We start from the raw sequence: 17137 nt of genomic DNA on the forward strand, positions 1-17137 counted from the left end.
GCCCAAAAAGATTTCCTCTCAATGCTCCTCTGGCTTGCTGCAGCCTTTTTGGGGGCAGCTTTCTGCTTCCGAGGTACCCAGCTGCAGCCCAATCAATGACCCTGTTTCATTTATCACTAAGCAAAGGAGTGTTTAATTGCTGCCTCATTTAGGCTGGACAGAAGGCTGCTAACACCCCTGAGCTTCAGCGAGGTTCTGTGTTTGTTCCCAGATGAAAGACAAGCTTCCTGGGAATGATCAACACCCTCCAGCACCCAAAACACAACAGGTCTCTCCAGTGGAACACAGGTAAGAGCCATTGTTATGCCCCCTTTCCCCTTGTGTTACACATTCATCATGGTGTGTTTCTCACTGGCTTGTCCCCTTTCCCCTTGTTAGAGTCGAGAGAGATTGTGTGTCTACCAAATCGTTGTGTCTAATTCTTCCGGATGTTACACACTTTTTAATCTGCCTGTCCTCGATTGTTGTGTCTAATTTTCCCTTGGATTTGATCCTCATCAGATTGTGTATCCACCTGTACTAGATCATTGGGTCTAATTTCTCCATGCATTACACACTCATCTGATTGTGTCTGTTTGTTTTCTAGTCTCTCCATTTCCCCTAGTATCCCCCTCCCCTGCAACCCACTGTCTCTTTCCCAGGCGGTTGTCATTTCACACCCCCAAAACACAATCAGACCCCCCAGCTCCTTGCTCAGCTACCTGTAGGTGGAGCGAGTGGAATCTCTGTGGCCTGGTGCACCAGGTCCCAGCACAGTCAGGAAAGTTGCTCCAAAATAAACGGCCAAAGAAATAAAGCAGTTTTGCCTTATTTACAGGCCTGGTGGACGTATCACCCACAACCGGCTGGGGAGGGAAGACTATGCATGGAGAAATGGCGTTCCTAGATGCCAAGGCCAGAAAGGTGCATGTGTGCCTCAGTTTCCCTGTGTGCTGCGTGTGTAACGAGGTGGAGGGAGAGGGTTCGTTGTTGCAGAGGGCCCGGTGTGACCTCGCCTGGCAGCCGGGACCCCGGACAACGGCTTGGAGATGGGGAACCCTAACAACTGTTGACCTGGTGACCAGGAGCCCCCCCAGCTTGGAAGGCAGCCAGTTCGGGCCAGTGGAGGACAAAGGGCGGAGGAGAGAGGACCCTGATGACCTGTTTACTTGGGATGGAGGACAAAGGACACAGAGGACAGGAGAGGAGCTGTGGGGCCAGTGATATCGGACGCTCAGCTGGAAGGAGGGGGCTTCTGGGCTGGGGGGAAGAGAGCAGCCAGAGCCTACCTGGATGCGAGAGAGACCCAGATGTCCTGTGCTGAGGGAGGCCAGGCCCGAGGGCCCTGAGAGCCTCCTGGGCTGGGTTCAGACCTTCAATAAACCTCCTGTGTTATGCTGGCTGAGAGTCACTGCGGGGTAGCGATCGGGGGGGTGGAGGACCCTGGGGTGCAGAGCAAGGGGACTCCCTGAAGGGGCCCACGGCAGGGACAGGCCAGCTCAGAGGTGCGGTCCCAGGAGGTGCTGGGGTCAGAGGGTCTAACCCCGAAGAGAGAGTGAACCTTCCCGGGGGGCCGTCACACCGAAGGAGGGTCACTCCCAGGGGCCGTACGGAGCCGAGCGAGAATGAGCCCTGGGTGTCCGTGACAGCTGGGTGCTGCCCAGACCCAGCGAGAGACGGGCCCTGCCCCAGCTGAGATTGGGGCCGTGTTACGCCTGGCGCTGCCCAGAAACCAACCGTGATCGGGGCCTTCCCAGGGGAAAGGCCGAAGTGAAAACTGATTCTTCACTGCACACAAATAAGTCATAGTTGTTATTGGCCCTTTGTTAAAAAAGTAGCAGGGACAAAAAATGACACATGAAAATCTATTTCAAGGAACAGCTTGTAAAGCGGGAATTTTACAGTCAGATGCTTTTGGCTTTGGAGTGAACATGTTACCTTGAATAGAGCATCGTTATTAAGAATTTATAATCACATGGCACTGATTGACCTAGACAGAGATCAGGGCCCATTGTGCCAGGGGCTGCCCAGACACACAGTCCCTGCCCCGAGGGGTTTAGAACATAACTAGCCCAGGACACCATTATTATCCCAATTTTCAAAGTGAGGAAACTGAGGCCAGACAGATGCAGCAACTGGCCCAACCTCACCCACAGCATTTTCAGTGGAGCAGGGATGAGAACCCAGGAAACTTGAGTACCAGGCCAGCACCTTAGATACAAGCCTGTCCCTCCACTCTTGCCAGCTGCTGCCCCTGAGATGGAAAATGCTCTCCATCTGTAAAACGAGTTGGCGAGGGCTCAGGCTGGGTAGAAGAGAGATGCTCTATGGCTGAGAGGTGAGCGGCTCTCTTTCCCCCTGGGGCAGTGGGGTTTGGGAGGGGGCAGGCTTTGGGACCCGGCTGCAGAGGACTTTGGGATACCTCCCCACAATGCAGTGCTCCAGCATCTCGAAGACCTAGTTGATTCCGCCCTGAGTCCGGGCCGAAGCAGGGATTTGCACCCAGGTTTCCCACAGCCCTGGGCCGACCACTTGTCCCCTTCCCCCCTCACTGTGACACCCCCCCCTCACAGGATGGGCCGGAGACGCCCAGCCTGGGCCCATGGGGCGAGGGGGCTATTTCAGCCGGAGCTCAGAATATTCCGTGGCGGGGGCTTCCGGAGGCTCCCCCCCTTTGTGCTGCAGCTTGGAGAAGTCGATGGAGGCGTAGTGCAGCTCCTCCGGCTCCCCGGGGCCTAGCGGGCCCTGAGCTGCTGCAGACCCGTCCTGGACGCCTTTGGTCCGGCCGGCGGCTGGAGTGTTGTGATCCTGGGTGAGAAGCAAGGCAGAGACACCAGGCAGAGGCTTGCATCCACCCTGCTGAGCTGATTGCATGGGCTGCCCCCGGCCTGGTTTCCCCCACCCTCCATGCAAATGCATTTCCTGCATCGGGCGTGCACTAGCCAGAGGCGGGGGGGATTGGGTGTGTTTCACACGCGCTGCATGCGTGAGCCGATCCCATGCCGGCACCAGCTCAGTTAATGCCTCCCCTGCCTGACCCCCACAGGCCACGCATTGGCAAGATGCACGGGGCGCGGGGGGGGGGGGGGGGGGAGGTTGCTGCATTTCATGCACTGCACTTGCAGGATTTCATCCCATGCATCTCGTTGCAACACAGGTTCAACGAATGTATTCACTGGATTTATGCAATGGGGATGCATGAACTGTGCCCATGCAGCTTGGGCAGCACGGGGTCCCTTAATCCACTGAGTGCATTGGCAAGACGCACGGGGTTCTGTGCATTTCACACATTGCGCGTGCCTGCACCGATCTCCTGCATCTTGGGGCAGAGCCGGTTACGTGAATACGTTCCCTGCATTGCCTGCACCGGCCACGCATTTGATCCCAGGCATCTCGTGGTTGCAGAGCCCATGCTGATGCTTTCGTTGCTTTTTCTGAAAGGTGCAACAGACTCGGAACAGCCTGCACGCACCGTCCGATCACAAGCACCTGACACCGCAGCTGCAGAAATGCATTTCCTGCCCGGTTGGTGCATCCAGGAGATTGGCAGCATCCCCGCCCCAATCTAGTCCCATGCACGTTGTGAATTCACGTGAATGCATTCGCCGCATGTCCTCCCCTCTGAGCGAGACCCGAGCGATGAGGTGCCTTCCCTGCATGCAGGAGCCGACCCCATGCCGTTCGGGGGGCCCAGGCTGGTGGCAGGGGTGCATATCCTCCACCGAGCACGCATGGGGGGTTGGGTGCCCTGGTGAAAGCCTGACTTATAGTCCTGCATTCATTAAGGGGGGGGAAAGCAGGGGGGAGGGAGGAGGAGAAATGGAGGGGGGAAGAGACAGGAAGGGCAGGTGGGCTTGGTCCCCTGCTCCTCCCAGGTACATACCATGGGGATGGTGGTGACCTTATTGTAGATCAGGCTGGAGTCGTCGGCCGTGTGCTCAGCCTGGGTCCCGGGAGCCGGCTCCCGGCCCCGCAGCCTGTGGGAAGATGGATCAGGACGGACTCATGAGACCCGGGGCGGTGGGGGTGGCACACCAGTATGAGAGTCTAGAGGGCAGGGGACTGGGATAGGCCAGGGAGAGAGGTTGGTGGGTCGGGAGGGATCTCACTGGATGAGGGACTAAGGGGCTGGAATAGCCCTGGGGAGATGGCAGGGGATCTCAGTGGGATCTCGGGACGGGGGCAGCTGGGGGTCAGGTCGGGAGGCGTCAGACTCACTTGATCACACAGAGCCCGAGAAGGAAGATGCCGACAGCGACCCCCAGCACACAGGCCACCCCGATGCCCAGCAGCTTGCCAGGCTCCTCCGCACCTGCAACAACACACAGCACGGGGCACAGCTGGGAGAGAACCCAGGAGTCCTGGCTGCCAGCTGCCCTGCCTCCAACTCCCCGACCACACCCTTCTTCCAGGGCGGGGGACAGAACCCAGGAGTCCGAGTGTCTCACCTCTCTGCGGGGGGCTGCGTTCAAAGTGCAGGGCGGCGTAGGTCCCGTGGGGGTTGGAGCCGAGGCAGAAGATCCGGGGACCCCTGTCCCCGCTCCCTGTCCAGCTCAGGGTGCTGAAAACCTCGTCCCCCTGGGCCCACGAGCTGACCTGCAGGGCCCCCCACGAGCCGTTCCCAGCCAGGGGCTCCCCGTCCACCTGCCACTGAAGCCGGGGCGGGGGGTGGGAGCGCAGGGAGCAGCTGCAGCTGACGCCGGGCCCCTGGCGCTGGCAGGACGCGTTCAGCCCGGTCCCCGGCCGGGGGCTGTCTGGGGAGCACAGGAGATAAAGGGAGAAATTAATAGAGAGAGAAACCCAGTGGCAGGGAGTCCCGTGGGTTAACCCTCCTAATACCCAGGGGCAGGGAGTCCCACTGATTAACCTACTAATATCCAGTGTCAGGGAGGCCCGTGGGTTAACCCTTCTAATATTCAGGGGCAGGGAGTTCCATAGATTAACCTGCTAAATATCCAGAGGCAGGGAGTCCCGCGGATTCTTCTGCCCTGGGACGTCTCTTCAGCCAGCCCGTGGGCGCTGATCTGGCCCCATCCTCAGCGAGCTTCACATCACACCAACCCACCTGCTTCTCCACCTTCAGCCTCGGCGCTCACGGCCCTTCGAGACGGCCCAGAGGTCTGTTCAAGCCTCAGCTGCCCCCCTTGGGGCTGCCCTCGAAGCAGCTAATTAACTATGGCACATGCGAGGTTGGCTCTGTCTCTGGTTAAAGGGGCCAGGGACCTGTGACACCTGCTAGAACTCAGTGGCGAGGAGTCCCACGGATTAACACTGCTACTCTCCAGTGTCAGCGTCCCAGGGCTGATCCCCACTCACACTCGACGAGCAGCTGGAATGTCCCCTGGGCAGAGCTCTCCCCGTTCCGGGCCCAGCACCCGTACAGCCCCCCGTCCTCCGCCGTCACGTTGGGCAGTTCCAGCTGCAGCTGATTCTCCCCCGTGGGGCGGGCGCCCTCGACGGCTCGGCCCCCCCTCACCCAGCCCAGCACAGCCGGGGGGTTGCTGGCAACGGAGCAGAGGAACCGCAGGGAGTCGCCCTCCCGGGCTGTGAGTTGTGAGCCGTTCCCCACCGGGGTGCCGGGATCTGGGAACGGGAATAACACAGAGCCACTCGCACCCTGAGCCAGCCAGGCCCTGCCTGGGGGCCGGATCGGGGCCAGCGCCCCCTAGAGGGGGAAGGCCGCATGCCCCTTGCCCTGCCCCCTAGTGATACCTTGGAACAGCTGGGGGTCGCTCCTGTTGGCTCTGGAGACGGTGATTTGCAGATTCCCCACTGGAGCTGAAATACCCACGGCAACGTATTAGATTGGAGAGCGCCCCCCACGGACCCCCTGCTCCGCTGCCCAGCACCCCCCCCGCCCCCCTGCCCCCCTGCAGCCCCGCGCCCCCCATGGATCCCCCGCCCACCCCCTGTACCACAGCCCCCCCTCCTGACCACCCCCACCCCCTGCAGCCCAGCACCCCCCACTGGGGCCCCTCTGTCTCGCCCAGCACCCCCAAATGCCTTACACCGCACGTGCACACACAGGGCCCGGCTGGCCGACCCAAAGGGATTCTTCGCCCAGCACCGATACTCCCCAGCGTCCCCTCTGCTGAGATTCAGCAGCTCCAGGCGCCCGGCCCCTCCCTGGCCGGGGCTCAGGGACTCGTTCCCCTTGGCCCAGCTCAGGGTGGCCTCGGGTCTGCCCCCAGCCTCACAGCCCAGGCTCAGGGAGTCGCCCTCCTGGGTCTCCAGAGACACGACGTCGCCCTCAGCTCCCCAGGCATCTGGCACTGGAAGAGAGGAGCAGGCGGGTTTGGTCCCCCCAGAGATTCCCCACCAAGGAGCCAAGATGCGGAGTCACTACTGGGGTGGGGTGGGGGGCTGGTTATGCAGGGACCCCTCACCCGGCGCTGAGACCTGGCCCCTCTGGGGTGGGCGCACAATCTCGGTGCCTTGCCATGGCAGCAGGTCTCCGTCGCAGCGATCGGTCCCTAACCCATCTCCTGCCCGCTGCCCAGCGCCCCCTTAACGCCACCCTGGGCTCTAGAGAGAGGGAACCAGGCTTGCTCCCCCCACCACTGCCCCCCACAGCCCCGCGGTTCCTCGGGCTCTCCGGACCGCGGGCAGAGCGTGACTCGGAGGCGATCGCTGATCCCCGGGGCTTGCAGCGCAGCCTCTCACCGGGACGTCCGTTCCTGGTCAGGGTCCAGGTGATGTTGGGAGGGCTGGGCAAGTCTGTAACACAAACCAGAGAGGGAGGATCAGGGGGGCTGGATATCACCGAGGGGGCGGGGGCGCTAGTGATCACTGAGCTTAGACAGGGACACTTGTGTGACAAAGTGGGACTGTTCTTAATGTTTCCCCTGAATAGTGTGGGGGTGCCTCAGTTTCCCCTAGGCAGTTCTTAAGTATCTAGGGGGTGGGGTAAGGGTGTATGATCGTTGCAGAGCCCTAGAGGGCAGGTGTGTACAGCGGTCTGGACACAGAGAATGGCCGACACCCTGTTTCCTGGCAACTGATGGCCTGGGCCCTTCCCCCGTGCAAGGTGAGAGCTAAAGGGTTGGAGACCCCCCTTGTGGGTCCTTTGCCTTCTCCGCTCGGTTCGTCTCTCCCCAGCCTTCTCCTTTGGCCCCCGGCCAGGCCTGGGTATTTTGAAAGCAACATCCGGAGGAGCCGGATGCTGGTGCCCTCTGGCCAGGCCTGGCAGGGTCCGTCCATGCTGCCCTCAAAGCCCCGCGGCGCCGAGGCCCAGAGCCTGGGTCTGTTGGGTCGGGCTCGCGGGGCTCGGGCTGCGGGTCTGTGATTGCAGCACGGACGTTTCCTCCGAGGCCTGTGTAGACGTTCGGGGTCGGGCTGGGGCCTGGGCTCAGACACGGGGCAGGGCGGGGGGCGAGTTTCCTTCTAAATCTCCCTCCGGCTGATGGGAACAAGGGCCGTCCTTACAGTGAAGCCCGATTTGGTCCTTCACCTCCCAAAGGCGGCTGCTGATTTGCCCTCTGGCCTGGATCTGCAGCGCGGGGGTCACGGGCCAGTTAATGGGGGTTTGCCCTCGGGTAGGGCGGGCCGAGGTCTCTGGGCACGGACCCTGGAGTGTGTTTTGTGCCAGACAGCGACTGGGTCCCGTTAACACTCTGCCCCATAGAGAGCATCCACCGATCCCGGCAGAAAGGGGACGGGGTGGAGGAGAGGCGGTGGGACAGCGCGGGAGGATCTCGGGGGGAGTTGGGGTGTCTGGTGTGAGGGGGGGAATCCCAGCAAGGGGGGACTGGAATAGTGGGTGGATCCCAGCACAGGAGGATTCTGGGGGCAGGGCAGGTCGCGGGTAGAGAGGATCCCAGAGGAGAAGGGCCTGAGGACGGGGCATGTGGATGGGAGGAGGAAGCCATAGCCAACGTGGCAGGAAGGCGTGAAAATCCCAAGAGAGAAGGGGCTGCATGGTGTGTGGGGGAAGGGGTCTGGAGTAGAATTGGCTGAAGGTGCAGGGTGGGGGGTGGGGATCCCAGGACAGGGCTGAGTTGGGGGAGGGGCTGTAGGGCAGGGCTGGGGAGCCCAGGGGGGTGTGGATCCCAGCAGGGGGGGCTGGGGCCCGGCATGGAGGGGCTGGGGGGGTCACTCACAGCCGACGTGTAGCCGGACGGTTCTGCGGGTGGAAGGTCCCCGTGGTGGGCGGTAGGTAATTCTGCAGACGAGCTCTTTGCCGTGGTCCCCCGGGGCGGGTGTGAAGTGCAGCGCGGAGCTGCGGGCCCAGGTGTCGTTCGCCAGCAGGGCTGAGACGTCCCGGGCTGTGTCGCTGAACGGCCCCGTCCAGGTGATTCGGGGAGGGGGCCCGGAGCAGCGCCCGGGGGCCGTGCAGGTCACAGTCACCGGCTCCCCGGCCAGCAGCGTCCCTGGCAGCCCCCGCGCCGGCGAGATCTGGATCTCTGGCTCTTCCGTCAGCCCTGAGACACGGGGAGAGGGGAGAGAATCACTGGGGGACACGGGGCCTTTCCCCCCAGGGGCTCTGGCCCCGATCCGGCCCCAGGCCAGGGACTGGCTCAGGGGGGCTGAGGAGCGGTGACTGCGGCTGCTCTTACCTGGAACAGAGATCGCGAGCGTAGGGTGAGCGCGATACAGATTGGGGCGGTAACTATATTTAAAGTTTCCTTTCTCAACCCTAAGGAAATATCTCCCTGCATCCGTCCGTCGGGCGTCGCTGATTTGCAGGGAGCAGTCGCCACGTGCCAGATCCCCCGCCAGCCGGAACCGGCCCTGGGTCTCTTGAGACACGCTCTCGCTGAGGTTAGTGCTGGCCACGGGCGGATCCTGGCCCGCAGTTGCGGGCTCCTTGTACCAGTGTCCGTAGAGCCAGTCCCGGGGATTGTCGGTGTCGTACCAGGCTGGGTACGCGAAGGTGCAGGGGACGAGAACGCAGAGACCCGTCTGCACCGACACCGACTGCGGCAGCCCCAGGGAATAACCAGACTCCAGGGACAGGGACCCTGCAGGGGACGGAGAGGGATCGAAGTGGGAGCCACAGAGAGCAGAGACCAACCCTGAGCTCCCCCGACACCTCTGCCGGTGCCCTCACTCCCGACCTGCAGCCCCCTGCGAGCCCAGCCCTGGGTCCTCAACCAAACCTCACTCCATTTAGTTTCCATCCCTCCCTAAGTCGAGCCCCCTGACCGCTCCCTGTTGCTCGGTGCCCCCTCGCACCGCACGAGGGCATCGGGCTCCCCTCCCCCTCTGGCCAGTCTCCCTTCCGTGGCCTGGGACAGACCTGGCCCTGCGTAGCGCGGGTTCTGCCCTTCCCCCTGCACTGGGGCTGCAGGGGCTGCTTACTTACCCCTCCAGAGCAGGGCGAGGATCAGGACTCTCAGCGTGGCCATATGGAGGGCAGGACTCCCTTCTCTCCAGGGGGGGCCCTGAGCTGGGAGCTCCCATTCTCCGGCATCCTGCTGTGGAAGCAGGGCTCTGCCCATGGCTGGGGCGTCCAGCTGGGACAGACCTAGAGACAGACCGGGAGGGTGGGGTGTGTGAGAGCAGAAGCTGTTTACAGGGGGAAAGATCTGCCTTGGGGACCATCAGTGCTGCTGGGCTCTGCAGGGGGCTGATCTGGGGCTACTGACAGCACAGTGACCCCTCCAAATCCCCAAATCAGGAGACGGTCCCGAGAGATCGTGGGCTAAAAAAATCCTTCAATTAGTGAAAAAGCTGAGATTTTCTCCAAGAATCACGAGATCAGCCAGAAAATCCCGAGCTGGTGAGAGAAGATGGTGGGAAGGCAGCGCTGCTCAGAGCCTGCTCTGCTTCCATCTTCCCACAAACACCAAGATGTGAGCGGGCGGCCAGCAAAGTTACCACGGATGACAAAGGGGAAGGGCGTCAGATCGGGAGAAGGAAAGAACCCGTCAGAGATGTTCTGACCAATTTGAATGAAATCAAATCAGTGGGGCAGCACGCTTTTCAACCTAGAATGCTGAAGGAATTAATTGAAGAAAACTTGGAGCCACTGGCAATAATATTTGCAAACTGATGGATGCTAGGAGAGGTCGCAGAAGACGGGAGAAGGGCTAACGGAGTGGCCATCTTTAAAAGGGGGAAAAGGAGCAGCTGGGCAACTGCGGACCAGTCAGCCTGACCCCGACACCTGGAATGCTACTAGAGCAATGTATAAAACCTTCAATACGGGAGGACGAAGGGGTGATCACCAGCCTGGATTTACCAAGAACAAATCCTGCCAAACCAGCTTGATTTCCTTCTTTGACAAGCTAATTGGTTGATGGCAGGGGAAAGCGGTGGACATCACATACCTGGACTTCAGCAAGGCTTTTGACATAGTCCCACAGGACATTCTCATAAGTAAGCTGGAGAAGACTTCTGAAGGAACTCAAAAGTGAAACTGCAGAACTACTAATGATGGTATGTAACCTAGCATTTCAATCAGCTTCTGTACCAGATGACGAGAGGATAGCGAATGTGACACCAATTTTTTTAAAAAAGCTCCAGAGGTGATCCCAGCAATTAGAAGCCACTAAGCCTAACTTCAGTGCCAGGCAAACTGTTTGAAACTATAGCAAAGAACAGAATGATCAGACGCCTAGATGAACATCATTTGTTGGGGAAGACTCAACACGGTTTTTCTAAAGATTCTCACCAATCTACTCAAATTTTGTGAGGGAGTCAACAAGCATGTGGACAAGGGTGACCCAGTTGATGTACTTAGATTTTCAGAAAGCCTTTGACAAGTTCGCTCCCAAAAGGCTCTTAAGCAAAGTAAGCTGTCATGGGATACGTGGGAAGGTCCTCCCCTGGATCAGTAACTGGTTAAAAGATAGGAAACAAAGGATAGGAATAAATGGTCAATTTTCACAGTGGAGAGAGGTAAATAGCGGTGTCCCCCAGAGGTCTGTATTGGGACCAGTGCTTTCAACATACTCATTAACGATCTGGAAAAAGGGGTAAACAGTGAGGTGGCAAAATTTGCAGATGATACAAAACTACTCAAGAGAGTTAAGTTTAAAGCTGAGTGCGATGAGCTACAAAGGGATCTCACAAAACTGGATGACTGGGTAACAAAATGGCAGATGAAATTCCGTGTTAGTAAATGCAAAGTCATGCACATTGGAAAGCATAATCCCCCCTATACATATACAATGATGGGGGGCTAAATTAGCTGTTACCGCTCAAGGGAGAGATCTTGGAGTCACTGCGGGTAGTTCTCTGAAATCATCCACTCAATGTGCGGCGGCCGTCAAAAAAGTGAACAGAATGTTGGGAATCATGAAGAAAGGGGCAGAGAATAAGACAGAAAATATCACATTGCCTCTATCGAAATCCATGGGGCGCCCACAGCTTGAACGCTGCGTGCAGTTCTGGTGGTCCCATCTCAAATTGGAATTGGAAAAAGTTCAGAAAAGGGCAACGAAAATGAAGCAGGGTATGGAACAGCTGCCATATGAGGAGAGATTAATAAGAGTGGGACTCTAAAGCTTGGAAAAGAGACGACTAAGGGGGGATGTGATCGAGGTCTGTAAAATCATGACAGGTGTGGAGAAAGTAAATCAGGAAGTGTTCTTTATTCCTTCCCATAACACAAGAACTAGAAGTCCCCAAATGGAATTAATAGGCATCAGGTTTAAAACAAACAAACACACAGTCTTCACACTACACACAGTCAACCTGTGGAACTCCTTGCGAGAGGATGTTGTGAAGGCCAAAACTATAACATTGTTCAAATAAGAACTGAATAAATTAATGGAGGATAGGTTGTTACCTAGCAGCTCTGTGTTCTTGGGGAAGCATGGCGCTGTACCCAGTCTGTCTGTCTCACGAAGACCGTGTCCCACCCCCCCCCCCCAACCTCTGCTTGAACCAAATCTACACCAGAAGAATGACTTATGAAAACCAATGAAAAGGCCGTGGGAGACACACCTAAACCCCTGGGATAAGGATGACAGAATTAAGGCAACTCCCCTAGCCTCATTTGCATCGAAGATGGGACAAGGAGGCGTCTCCATTAGCAGACAGAATGGAGAACAGAGATTCCAAGGCAAGAACCGCAGGGAACTCTGGGGCCAGAAAAGCAGGGAAGCACTGCATGATGGGGGATCTCTGCTCCAGATGTTAATGAACCCACGCCTGCACACCCCCAGCTCATTAGTTATCAGACCAATTTGAGTAATAAATCCTTTATTGGGATCCAAAATAATGAAGCCGCCTGACTGCATTGTGAGCTCCCTCCAAGGAACACCGCCCATAGCCAGGAATGATCAGCTCCCATGGTCTAGCCTGATCAAAACAGCTTTGGTATTCTCCCTTGTTTACACATCAACAAATCTAGAGTTCTCCCTTGAACCATTGTTGTTTCTCTGGAAAATCCCCGACCCATGCTCAAGTAAGTGTTCTGATGCCTGGATCCAAAATCTGCATCACTTCCATTGGGACTTCATCTTCTCCTGACTGATCGTGCTGGGGGCTCTGCCTGTCTCCAGCACGCCGGACCCTCAGCTACCACCAACACCTGGGTCCCCCGATCGATTCCAGCTTCACGGAGTGGTGAGAACCCAGCTCTCGCTCTCTGTCTCTCGAGGTGTAGCCTTCTGACCCTGACTTGTGTGATCAGTTAGAGTGTTATAAACCTGAGTTTAATAATCAAATTTGAGTTGGATTTAATAGTATCACTGTTTTGTTTGTTTGGCTTCCCTGTGGTTATGACCTGGCAATAGAATCATAGAATCATAGAATATCAGGGTTGGAAGGGACCTCAGGAGATCATCTTGTCCAACCCCCTGCTCAAAGCAGGACCAATCCCCAACTAAATCATCCCAGCCAGGGCTTTGTCAAGCCTGACCTTAAAAATATCTAAGGAAGGAGATTGCACCCCCTCCCTAGGCAACGCATTCCAGTGTTTCACCACCCACCTAGTGAAAAAGTTTTTCCTAATATCCAACCTAAACCTCCCCCACTGCAACTTGAGACCATTACTCCTCATTCTGTCACCAGCTACCACTGAGAACAGTCGAGATCCATCCTCTTTGGAACCCCCTTTCAGTAGTTGAAAGCAGCTATCAAATCCCCCCTCATTCTTCTCTTCTGCACACTAAACAATCCCTGTTCCCTCAGCCTCTCCTCATAAGGCATGTGTCACAGTCCCCTAATCATTTTTGTTGCCCTCCGCTGGACTCTTTCCAATTTTTCCACCTCCTTCTTGTAGTGTGGGGCCCAAAACTGGACACAGGACTCCAGAGGAGGCCTCACCAAAGTCGAATAGAGGGGAACAATCACGACCCTCGATCTGCTGGCAATGCCCCTACCTATACTTCCCAAAATGCCATTGGCCTTCTTGGCAACAAGGGCACACTGCTGACTCATATCCAGCTTCTCGTCCACTGTCACCCTAGGTCCCTTTCTGCAGAACTGCTGCCTAGCCATTCGGTCCCTAGTCTGTAGCGGTGCATTGGGTTCTTCCATCCTAAGTGCAGGACCCTGCATTTCTCCTTGTTGAACCTCATCAGATTTATTTTGGCGCAATCCTCTAATTTGTCTAGGGCCCTCTGTATCCTATCCCTACCCTCCAGCGTATCAACCTCTCCTCCCGGTTTAGTGTCATCTGCAAACTTGCTGAGGGTGCAATCCACACCATCTTCCAGATCATTTATGAAGATATTGAACAAAACCGGCCAGAGGACCGACCCTTGGGGTACTCCACTTGATACCGGCTGCCAACTAGACAGGGAGCAATTGATCACTACCCGTTGAGCCCGACAATCTAGCCAACTTTCTATCCACGTTATAGTCCATTCATCCAGCCCGTACTTGTTTAACTTGCTGGCAAGAATACTGTGGGAGACAGTGTCAAAAGCTTTGCTAAAGTCAAGGAACAACACTTCCACTGCTTTCCCCTCATCCACAGAACCAGTAATCTCATCATAGAAGGCAATTAGATTAGTCAGGCATGACTTGCCCTTGCTGAATCCATGCTGGCTGTTTCTGATCACTTTCCTCTCCTCTAAGTGCTTCAGAATTGATTCCTTGAGGACCTGCTCCATGATTTTTCCAGGGACTGAGGTGAGGCTGACTGGCCTGTAGTTCCCAGGATCCTCCTTCTTCCCTTTTTTAAAGATGGGCACTACATTAGCCTTTTTCCAGTCGTCCGGGACGTCCCCCGATCGCCATGAGTTTTCAAAGATAATGCTCAAAGGCAGTGAGGTGTTCTTAAGGTTTCCTCTGAATAGTGTGGGGATGCCTCAGTTTTCCCTATGCAGTTCTTAAGTATCTAGGGGGTGGGGTAAGGGTGTATGATCCTTGCAGAGCCCTAGAGGGCAGGTGTGTGCAGGGGTCTGGACACAGAGAATGGCCGACACCCTGTTTCCTGGCAATTGATGGCCTGGGCCTTCCCGCCCCTGCAAGGTGAGAGCTAAAGGGTTGGAGAACAAAGGAATCAGGTGCCCTCCTGGCCCGGGAAAGGGACAAAGCCCAGAGGAGATGGGGCTGGAGGGAGTTTCAGTTTGGGGCTGGCTGGGACATGGAGTGAAGTGCAGACGTGGTTGTCTGGCTCACTGCCCCCCAAAATGGACCCACCTGAGGGGTCCTGTTCTCTGCACGTGCAAGCTCTGGGTTAGACCATGTTCCTGTCGTCTAATAAACCTTCTGTTTTACTGGCTGGCTGAGAGTCACGTCTGACTGAGGATTGAGGAGCAGGACCCTCTGGCTTCCGCAGGAGCCCCGCATGAGCGGACTCGCTGTGGGAAGGGCACGGAGGGGCAGGGGATGCTGAATGCTCCGAGGTCAGACCCAGGAAGGTGGAGCCGGGGGAGCTGTGTGTCCTGAAGACAGGCTGCTCACAGAAAGGAGACTTCCCCAGAGTCCTGCCTGGCTTGATGGGGAGCAGCTCCAGAGCATCGCCCAGGGACTCCATGACAGCAGCGCCCTAAAATCCTGTGGGGTTTGCTCATCAAGCGGGTTACGACCAGAACAATTGTAACGTTGAAGTGGGGATAGAGACGTGCTGAACCAGGGACATAGGAGGGTGGGAGCTTAGAATAGCTGGTCGACCCAGCCTACTGGGGCCAGGGACATCTAAGGGGTTAGGTTGGGAGTGCTGATTAACCCGGTCCTCTCAGACACGCTCTGTTAATTTGTGTGTGTTTGTCTGATTCTGGGGCTGGAAGAGCCCAGCCCTGGGGAACCGAGGTCCTGCAGGATAGCGCCATTGGGAGGGCTGAGCAGCAGGGAGAAGTTGAGCTCCCTATGAGAACACAAGTGACACAAGCGGTATCTTGATAGAAATACAGAACACCTCCCCCGCCCAGAAGGGTAACCCTAATAAATGAGCGTACCCCAAAGTAACGGGCAAAGCTGGTGAGAAAGTCAATCAATGGCTATTAGCCAGGATGGGCAGGCATGGTGTCCTTAGCCTCTGTTTCCCAGAAGCTGGGAATGGGAGACAGGGGATGGATCACTTGATGATTACTGCTCCGATCATTCCTTCTGGGGGCACCTGAAGTTGGCCAATGTCGGAAGATGGGATATTGGGCTAGACGGACCTTTGTTCTGACCCAGTCTGGCCGTTCTTGTGGAGAAGTGTGGGCTGGGTGGAACTACCATTAAGTGGATACATAACTGGTTAAACAACGGCAAATAAGGAGTAACTATTAATGGAAGATATTGGATTCTAGAGAAGTCTCAACGGAAGTCCCACAGGGGATCTGTTCTGGGTCCTGTGTTGTTTAACATCTTTCTCAATGACCTGGATGTAGGACTAAGGAGCAGACTGATCACATCTGCAGATGACACAAAGCTGGGGGGAGTTGCCAACTGGATAAATTGCAGGACTGGGCTGTAGACGACACAATGAAATTCATGAAGGACAAATGGAAGGTGCTCCACGTAGGGAAGAAAACCCAACTGCACAAATACAGGATGGGGAAGAACTGGCCGGGCAGCAGCACTGCTGAGAAGGAGCTGGGTGTTGGGGTGGATCACAACCTCGACAGGAATCAGCAATGCGATGCTGCTGCAAAGAAAATCAAATGCAATTTCCGGTTGCATTACCAGAGGCAGAGCATGCAAGTGTCAGGGAGTGTGGGGGAGTCCAGGCCCTGCACCCCTCTTCCTGGGATTCACTGAGACTCTCAGCCGGCCAGTAAAACAGAAGGTTTATTGTATTTATTATTATCAGGAACACAGTCCAAAACAGAGCTTGTGGGTACACCCAGGACCCCTCAGTCAAGTCCTTCTGGGGGAGCAGGGAGCTTAGACCCCAGCCCTGGGGTTCCCTGCGTTCCTCCACCCAGCCCCAAACTGAAACTAAACCCCCCCAGCAGGTTCCCTGCTGCAGCCTCCCTCCACATTCCCGGGCAGAGGTGTCACCTCCCCTTCCCCCTCCTGGCTCAGGTGACAGGCTCTCAGGTCTCCCCTCCCCAGGGCACATTCCCAGGTCAACACTCCCCCCTCCCTGCTGCGTCCCATCCTCACAGCAAGTCCCAGGGGGTGCCAGTCCCACTCTACTCGGCGCTGGCTAGGCCTCAGCTGGAGGACCGTGTCCAGTTTCGGTCACCAATGTGTAGAAAGGATGCAGAGAAACTGGAAAGGATCCGGAGGCGAGGGAGAAAGATGATCAAAGGGATGGAACGGAAGCCCTAGGGGCACAGCCTGAAGGAACTGGGCACGGTTAGTTTGGAAAAGAGATTGGGGGCGGGGGACATGATCGGGGTTTCAAATACTGGAAAGGCTCCCAGAAAGAAGCTGGAGAAAAGTTGTTCTCTCTCCCCACAGAGGGCAGGACAAGGGGCAATGGTTCAAACCACAGCAGAATTGATTGAGATTAAATCTCAGGGCAATCTCCCCAGCTGTGAGAGCAGTCAGACAATGGACCAGATGTCCAGGGAGGTCTTGGAAGCTCCTTCACTGGAGGGTTTTGAGAGGAGGCTGGAGAGCATCTGTCTGGGATGGGTTAGACCCAACAAATCCTGCATCTTGGCAGGGGTTGGACTAGGTAACCCCTGCGGTCCCTTCTCACCCTGTGGGTCTGTGATTCTAGGATTCACTGAAACATCCAGAGATTTAATGTGAACTTCATGACAACCCCTTGTCTCCGAAATTCGCTAATCAATCCCATGGTTTGCTTTAAAAATCTTGAGACTGGCTAAAAATTGTGAGATTTGCTCTAAGAATCCTGAGACTGGCTTTTAAAATC

General features: G+C 56.6%; 1 protein-coding gene across 1 annotated transcript; it reads right to left on the bottom strand.

The window, feature by feature from the left end:
- Positions 1-1839: 1839 nt before the first annotated feature.
- LOC140902455 (sialic acid-binding Ig-like lectin 16) lies at positions 1840-9419 on the bottom strand. The gene is made up of 11 exons (XM_073322546.2): positions 9284-9419; positions 8535-8939; positions 8079-8399; positions 6643-6696; positions 5988-6251; positions 5692-5757; positions 5296-5562; positions 4428-4733; positions 4198-4291; positions 3863-3956; positions 1840-2787 (listed from the first exon to the last, which is right to left on the bottom strand). The coding sequence occupies exons 1-11, from the start codon at positions 9417-9419 to the stop codon at positions 2596-2598; spliced, it is 2199 nt and encodes a 732-aa protein (XP_073178647.2). The 3' UTR covers positions 1840-2595.
- Between the last annotated feature and the right edge of the window lie 7718 nt (positions 9420-17137).

The sequence above is a fragment of the Lepidochelys kempii genome, chromosome 24 (genome assembly GCF_965140285.1).
Source record: "Lepidochelys kempii isolate rLepKem1 chromosome 24, rLepKem1.hap1, whole genome shotgun sequence".
In the NCBI taxonomy this organism is placed as follows: domain Eukaryota; kingdom Metazoa; phylum Chordata; order Testudines; family Cheloniidae; genus Lepidochelys; species Lepidochelys kempii.

Coding starts and splice junctions, on each gene's coding strand:
- LOC140902455 (XM_073322546.2), bottom strand. CDS start 9,419: ATGGGCAGAGCCCTGCTTCCACAGCAGGATGCCGGAGAATGGGAGCTC. Junction 8,400..8,534: donor GCTCGCGATCTCTGTTCCAG/GTAAGAGCAGCC, acceptor CCCGTGTCTCAG/GGCTGACGGAAGAGCCAGAG. Junction 6,252..6,642: donor GACCAGGAACGGACGTCCCG/GTGAGAGGCTGC, acceptor CCTCTCTTCCAG/TGCCAGATGCCTGGGGAGCT.